This window comes from Muntiacus reevesi, chromosome 12 (genome assembly GCF_963930625.1).
Source record: "Muntiacus reevesi chromosome 12, mMunRee1.1, whole genome shotgun sequence".
NCBI classification, from domain to species: Eukaryota; Metazoa; Chordata; class Mammalia; order Artiodactyla; family Cervidae; genus Muntiacus; species Muntiacus reevesi.
Window position 1 is genome coordinate 8,268,721 of NC_089260.1, and position 8,236 is coordinate 8,276,956.

At 38.5% G+C, this 8,236-nt stretch overlaps 1 protein-coding gene across 1 annotated transcript in view; it reads left to right on the forward strand.

Moving 5' to 3' along the window:
• Nucleotides 1-7,809, forward strand: part of LRRC69 (leucine rich repeat containing 69) — a 75,723-nt gene extending 67,914 nt beyond the window's left edge. The window contains exon 8 of the mRNA XM_065902502.1: nt 7,581-7,809. Coding sequence (XP_065758574.1) covers nt 7,581-7,691 — 111 coding nt within the window. The 3' untranslated portion in view covers nt 7,692-7,809. The remainder of the gene's footprint in view (nt 1-7,580) is intronic.
• The last annotated feature ends 427 nt before the right edge of the window (nt 7,810-8,236 follow it).

Genomic DNA, 8,236 nt, shown 5'->3' on the forward strand with positions numbered 1-8,236 from the left:
TTGGGAAAGGAGCATAACAAGGCTATATGTTGTCACCCTGCTTATTTAACTTACATGCAGGGTACATCATGTGAAATGCCAAGCATGATTCCAGCTTGATGAATTGCAAGCTGGAATCAAGATTGCCAGGAGAGATGTCAACAACCTCAGATATGCAGATGATACCACTCTAATGGCAGAAAATGTAGAGGAACTAAAGAGCTTCTTGATGAGGGTGAAAGAGGAGAGTGGAAAAGCTGCCTTAAAACACAGCATTCAAAAAACTAAGATCATGGCATCTGGTCTCATCACTTCACAGCAAATAGAAGAATAAAAAAATGGAAGCGGTGACAGATTTTTATTTTCTTGGGTTCCAAAATCACTATGGACAGTGATTGCAGCCTTGAAATTAATAAATGCTTGCTTCTTGGAAGGAAAAATATGGCAAACCTAGACAATGTATTCAAAAGCAGAGACATCACTTTGCTGACAAAGTTCCATCTAGTAAAAGCTATCCATGGTTTTTCCAGTAGTCATGTATGGCTATGAAAGTTGGACCATGAAGAAGGCTGAGCACCAAAAAATTGATTCTTTTGAACTGTGGTGTTAAAGAAGACTCTTGAGAGTCTGTTGGACAGCAAGGAGATCAAACCAGTCAATCCTAAAGGCAGTCAACTCTGAATATTCATTGGAAAGACTGATGCTGAAGCTGAAGTTTCAATACTTTGGCCTCCTGATGCAACGAGCTGACTCATTGGAAAAGACCCTGATGCTGGAAAGATTGATTGGGAGAAGGGGGTGGCAGAGGATGAGATGGTTAGGTAGCATCACTGAATCAATGGATGTGAATTTGAAAAACTGGAAGATGGTGGCGGACAGAGGAGCCTGGTGATCTATAGTCGGGATACGACTTAGCTACTGAACAATGACAGCATCATGAATGATTTCCTATACTATCTCTTGATTGCTTCTTCCATGGGAATACATTGAATTCTCTTTTCCCTTTAAGGAGCTCTTTTCTCAAACTGATAGGTAGAGTTAACTATCGTATTCAGTACACATGATTTTTTTTTCCTTTTAAAGAATCTTGAATTGCATTCAACTGCAGCGCATCTATCTGCTGTGCATAACCAAAATGTTTGAACCTCCTGAGTGAAATGCAAAAGCCATTGATTATGCAGAGGTGGTGTTGAGAGGGCAGTATCACTCTGTACTGGAGAGAATGTTGCATAGCTAGGTGGGTCACTGAATCATGAGCAGGATTTTGTTTATGGTTTCTGCCCATACTACAGTTCAAACTGCCCTAAGGTGGGATGACCATATATAATATATCATGTAAGTCAAGATTCTTTTGAGAGTGAAAGTAGACAACATTCTTAATAACTGAAAAATTAGCAGGAAACCAGAACTGTCCTAAGCAAAACTTAATGTATTGCTACACTTCCTGGTAGAAGCAGTTGACTTTAGAGGAGTGGTCATTCCTGGTGCTTATGTGGAAAAGAGGAGTTGTCATTCTGAATGTTCATCTTGTATTTTTAAACTTATTTTCAGTCATTCCATAAATATTTGAGAGCCTGCTTTAAGCAGGGAAGTCGGGGGGCTAGGTACCATGCAAACAAATAGGGAACCTAGTTTGTCTCAAATGGTTAAAATCTAAGTGTTTGAACTCTGTGAAGATGTAAAAGACACTAGCTATAAAATCAAAATGTTAAATGAGACCAGTTGCTTTAGGGATTTAAAGTGTAAGATGAGATTGCTATAGGTTGTCAGGCCTAGGAGGTGCCTAGGCAGATGCTGAAACTTGTGCAGGGCCCTGACATAGTTAGAATTCAGATACATGGAGAAGGAAGCAGAAAGATATTCTAGGAGAAGAGAACAGTATGGAGGAGAATGAGTCATGTTCATAGGCAGCGAATCCGTTAGGTTGGTTTGTGGCTAAGAGTCGGAGAAAGAGACAAAAATATTAGGGTCAAAGTCTGTGAACATGTAAAAGGATAGAGTAAAGAGTTTGAAGTTCATACTGTTTGGAAATGGAGTTCTCCTGAATGTGTGAGGACTAGTCAATGCTATAGAAAAGCATTTTAGAAGGAATCACTTGGGATTTAGAAGGACTCATTTATGCTAGAGTAATTGGAGTTTGAAGAGAGAGAAACTGAAGAACAGAGACCTGTTAGAGTGCTTGCCTGGTGTAGTGTGAGGGGTAGAAGTAGAAACGCGAGGAAAGGAAGCCCCATGAGGGAAGAAGGAGAGCAGAACATGGTGACTGATTGGATGTGGAAGCTCAGAGGGCTGGGAAACCCAGAAGATTCCAGAGGGATCTGATTTGGGGCGAGACTTCAAGTTTCACTTTAGACATGTTGAGTTTCATGTGATATGTGGATAATTCAAGTGACTATGTTTAGTGATCAGTTGGAGACAGACTAGAATAGCAAAACAATTAAACTTCTATGCTTTATTTGAAAGCGTGCACTTTCCAATAACTCTTCAATCTTCCAAACAGTTCTGCAAATTATTATTAAACTCTAATCAAAACACTACATTGGAGAAAGAAGCTGGGAGGCACACTATCACTAAAACGATCTAGAGTTTAGTGAACTTAGATTCTAGTCATGTCTCTGCCTCTAACTGTGAGGCCTAAGCTAAGTCACCTTCCTCCTCATTATATCTGGACCAGTTTCCTCATCTGTACAATGAAGTGATTAGATTCAAAATCTCTTCTAGCTCCAGAGTTCCTTGATTCCTTAATGGGGAGAGTGACTGTCATAGTCATGCTTTTCATGGTCCTGCTGATTCAGAGCATGATAGTGGTATTAGTTTCCCGTTGCTGCTATAGCAAATTTCTAATAATCTTGATGTTTTAACAACAAAAATGTGTTATCTTGTAGTTTAGTAGGTCGAAAGTCCAATGTGAGTGTTATTGTGCTAAAATCAGTGTCAGGGGGACCGCATTCCTTTCTGGAGTCTTCAGGAGAGAACCCACGTTTTCACTCTTTCCCGGGTCTAGTGGCTACCTACATCCCTTGGTTCATGGTCTCCTCCCTCCATCCTCAAAGCCAGTGTTGGCGTATCTAGTCCTTCTCAGACCGCGTCACTTGGGCTTTCTCTTTTGCCTCCCTCTTCCACTTTCAGTGGTCCTTATGATGAAATTGGGTCCACCTGGATAACTCAGGCTACCCTCCCCATCTTCAGATCCTTTTAATCTTTTCTTTTCTTTTTTTTGGAAGATCCTTAATTTTATCACACCTGCAAAGTCTCTTTTTCTGTGTAAGATAACATATGTAGTCAGAGGTTCCAGAGTTTAAGACCTGGTTATTTCAAGGGAGCCTTTTTCCTGCCTCCCGTGATACATTTTCCTGAGAAAAAAGGAAGACATCTGTCTTTTCTTTCCTAGTCCTTGTGATTCATGAAATACTGAAACTTTATCCAAAGCTTTGCTTTATACTGTATAACATAAATATATAACATTTTGATAATTTTTGATTTCTTAAAGCTTAAAATATGGTAGTTGTCACTCAGGCATATTTTAAAAACAATTCTCAATTCCACCATTCAACAAATATAAAACTTAGTAAGCATGCATTTTCAAACTTAAAGTGTAAGACTTCTTTTCTTTAAAATACAGAGAGGATTATAATCATGTTTATTTCCTTTGTGAAATAATGCATTTCACTGTAGAGACTAAAGAGTGAAAATTAGACTTTAGTATAGCATTTCACATTTTAAAGCTTTTTGCTAAAAAGATATAAAATCATAAACCAACTTTTCTTCTTCTCTGACTTTGGCTTGATAAAAAGGATGTTTTAGTGTTTCAATTACTAACTATAAACAACAAAGCAGTATTTATCTTTGATAGAGTTACGAGGTTTTATTAATTGAGGTTTTTGAAGACATGTCTACTATAAGTGTGTGTCATAATTCCTTTGTAAATGCTTATTTCAAATGGATGTATGTTATACAAGTAGAAATATATGTCATACTGGTGCCACAAATGGAAATAGGAACTTAAATGGATATCAAGAGTCAAGGTGTTAGAGACTTTCTTTTCTCATGTAAGCATTACTGAATTCAGTGACTTTGGATGGAAAAGTATATTACTGAGGAATTGTATTGAGTCCATTTTTCTCTGTAAAATTTCCAGGAAACAGTTAACAGCCATGAGAGATGTGATGTCATAAATAGTAATTATTAACTCATAGAATAACCACAAGTTGTTCAATACAAAGCTGATAATGGCTTTTGGTAAAATAAGATACTAAAAAATTTAAATAAAATATTGTATTCTAATTAAACAATAACACCCTCAAGAAGAGGAATGAGGAACACAGACATCTTGCATTCCTGCTTGCAGCAAGTGCCAAGTCAATTCTGCCCATGCAATTTCTTAAAGACATGAGGGAGAATGACTGAAACCACAGCGGAAATAGAAAATGATTTTAATAGTTTCTGTTATGAACGTTTCACCCCATGGAGAAACTGGGCAGAGAGAACCGGATCGCTCTATGGCCACGCTTGCTTCCTTGGTTTGTGTTTGTCTTTCTTTAACCTCCTCATCTTGGTTAATGGCTCTGCTCTTTGTCCTGGTTTCTTAAACAGAAGCTGAGTGAAGTGCATGTAGCATGGTATATTTTGATAGCCTTTAGTTCTGGATGAGATGTGTTACAGTAGTCGACAGGAATAGCTTGTTAGATGAGAGGGTTATCTACTATGTATATGGAAAGACCACATTTAGATTTTGGCTTTTGTCATTAGTTCTTTAAGTACCATTTCAACATTTAACCATTATAATCTAATTAATCAATTTGATCTCATATAGAGTAGATTGAATTATTATACATAATGTGTCTGATACTGTACAACTACTTATGAATTCTTTTTATCTTTGGACTAATATTTATTGTTGATGTCCCGTGAGTCAACATTTTATGATCTGTTTATTGTTTATATATAGAGTATATTGTTTCCCCAATACAAAATGCACATTCTTGAATTACTGCTGTCATAGTTAACCTTTTCTATTAATAAATGTCTTTTTGTATCTTCTCCAGGTAGCCACATCCTAGACATCCCTAAAACCCTAGTTCCCTGTTTTGTTATATTGTGAAGTCTTGCTTCATATGCAGCCTATGGTGATCTGTCCTTTCTCTGCACCCATGCAGAATACATCGTTGGGTTGAGCCTAATGTTTCTAGTTATTTTTTTGTGTTTATGTCTTACATTTCCAACTAGTTGCTGAAAGATTCTTAGAGGCAGGGATTGTTTCTTATATATCTTTGTATCTTTGATACTTTTGCCTAATGGGGTACAGGTTTTTAGATGTTTGTAATTTTTCATAACTCCTAGCTGCAAGTAGAAGAAACCCACCTCACACACTAACTCAAGTATTGAAGAAGGTCTAGGGATAAGTCTGACTGAGTATTTAATCATGCTGGATTGGGTATCCAAATTTATTCATCCAGAATTTGTCCTCCTGGTTTCCTTTGTTTTGGCTTTTCTCTCAGATTGAGTGCATGCGTGCTAAGTCGCTTCAGTCGTGTCTGACTCTTTGTGACCCCATGGACTGTAGCCCACCAGGCTCCTCTGTCCATGGGATTCTCCAGCAAGAATACTGGAGTGGGGTGCCACACCCTCCTCCTGGGGATCTTCCTGACCCAGGGATCGAACCTGCATCTCCTGTGGCTCCTGCTCTGTAGGTGGATCTTTACCACTGAGCCCCTCGGGGAGCCCTTGCTCTCAGGTTAGAGTTCTCTCAGTTCTGCCCTCTGGCCGTGGAGGGAGAGCTTCCCTCTCTCAACAGACTCAGGGAAAGCTTTGGGGCTGATGATTATTGGTTTTCTTGGAAGCTCTTGGGTCATGTGCTTACATGGTTGTGGTAGTGGGATCAGTGGTCCTCTCTCTTTTGTAACATTTGCACTGAAATTGGAGAATGGGTAGTTCCTTAAAGGAAGAGGCGGGCTTTTGCGCCAGCAGGGGGGAAATGGATGCTGACAGACAAAAAATAAGATTCCCATTAGGGAATTTCAGTCATGTTTCCTGGTTGATCACATAAACTTCTAGGAAATAAGTCAGATTTGTAGACATTCCAATTTTCACCCTCATGCAAAATACTTTATCATTAGAATAGTGCCATATATTCTCTGAGCCTTTGGCTCTTCATTGATTTATCACCAAGGTTGAAAGGTTATTACTCTCTTGAGGGTAGATTAATAGCTGTATTTAGGTGCTTTAACCTTTAAATAGGCCCAGGGTGTTCTTTTATGCAACAGTGAACAGAACAGTAATGAAATCTCTTACTGTGGATTGTGATAATGATAGCCCAGTGGGTTGGTTAATGATAAAACTAAGCAGCATTATCAACCAATTAAACTTTGACTCTGTTTTGGACTCTCTCACTGAGAGCTGTGTTGACCTCAGAAGTTGTTTATAAAGCATATAAATGGTAAGCTTTGAGGTTGCCATTATTTCAAATATAGTGGTCAGGACATGTACACTAAATGGTCAATACTTTGACCACCTGATGTGAAGAGCTGACTCTTTTGAAAAGACCCTGATGCTGTGAAAGATTGAAGCTGGGAGGAGAAGGGGATGACAGAGGATGAGATGGTTGGATGGCATCCCCGACTCAAAGGATATGAGTTTGAGTAAACAACTCCGGGAGTTGGTGATGGACGGGGAGGCCTGTCTGCTGCAGTCCATGGGGCTGCAGAGTCGGATATGATTGAATGACTAAACTGAACTGAATTGAAGTGGTTAGAACATGTATACCAACTTAGTGTATATGTTCTAAAATTCCTTATTTGTACATTTAGAAGTAACATGAGAGATATTGTAAGTACAAAAACTTAAGTCATATATATATAAGTCAACTTGCCTGAAATTCAGCCCATAAAAATCTTAATGAACATTGCAGACAATAAACAGAGTATTAGGAAGATTAATTTCCATGAGAAATGGAAGCTAGGTCAAACTAAGATGTGTATTGAAGTGTTCAGTCTCTGTTTATTGATCAGTTTAACATCTCTGTAGATCAGAATCAGGTTTGTGTGGATTCTGCATCATTTTTTGGCCTTCATCTCAGACACTTTACAACTAGGCAATACAGTAATATCTTTGGATAAAAGCCTAGGTAATCTTCTATCATTTGAATTTTATTTAGTGCTGAGTAAGCCCTTCTTGGGGCTTCCCTGGTGGCTCAGCAGTAAAGAATCCACCTGCTGTGCGGGAGACCCGGGTTCAGTCCCTGGGTCGGGAAGATCCCCTGAAGAAGGGAATGGCAGCTCACTCCAGGATTCTTGCCTGGGGACTCCCGTGGAGGGAGGAGCCTGGCGGGCTGCAGTCCTTGGGGTCGCAGAGTCGGACGTGACTGGGCGACTAAGCGCAGCGCCCAGCAGCGTGCCCTGGCCAGCCAGTTAAGCTTGTTTATCTGTGTGGGGAGAGAGCAAATCAAGCACAAATAGCTTAGTGTGCACTTTAGAAATCAGTGCTCTGAAATCCCTGAGAAAGCTAATATTTATTTTATTTACTTAAAATGTTTAAAATATTGTAAATGTTTAAAATATTTATTGAGTAGTGCCTTAATTTTATTTTTAATCTTTACTTTTTAGAACTGGAAAATAAGCAGAAATCTACAGCTGGTACCTCTTCAAATATTAATTTGTTCTTATAAATGTTTTTATCAACGTAACCCAAACCTCTTTGGAATTGGTCAGGTGTAGAGCAGGTAAGAAGCTCATTTAGAGCCTCACATGACTTACCCATCAGCTCTGCACACATAGTCAGATTATGCCCAGCTTATGATACCTTGCTCTTTGTCAATACCTTAAGTAAAAGAAGAAAAGAAAAGAAAAGGACCAAGTTAAGCACCACACTCTACCTTTAGATTGTTTAGACTCTTAAGTGTGCTGAAAAATAAAATAAAAAATAGAAAAATCCGTATGTGTGGCAATTGTCATTTTTTTCTGTCATTTTATTTTGATGGGGTCAAGTATTTATTTTATGGGTATTTTTCAAGTGAAAGAGAATCACTTTTTGGTGTTAGATAGTTCAATTATGATTTCAGTTGAGTTCTTATTTTCTAAGAGGCACTAACATCTTTCTTTTTCTTTCTTTATTAAGGTGACATCGGTTTATAACATTATGTAAGTTTCATATATTCAGCATTATATTTAACCTTCTGTATACACTTCCAGAAGTTTAGTTTCCATTCACTGCCGTATGGTTAATCCCTTTTTTCCATTTTGCCCTCCCCCACCCCACTTCT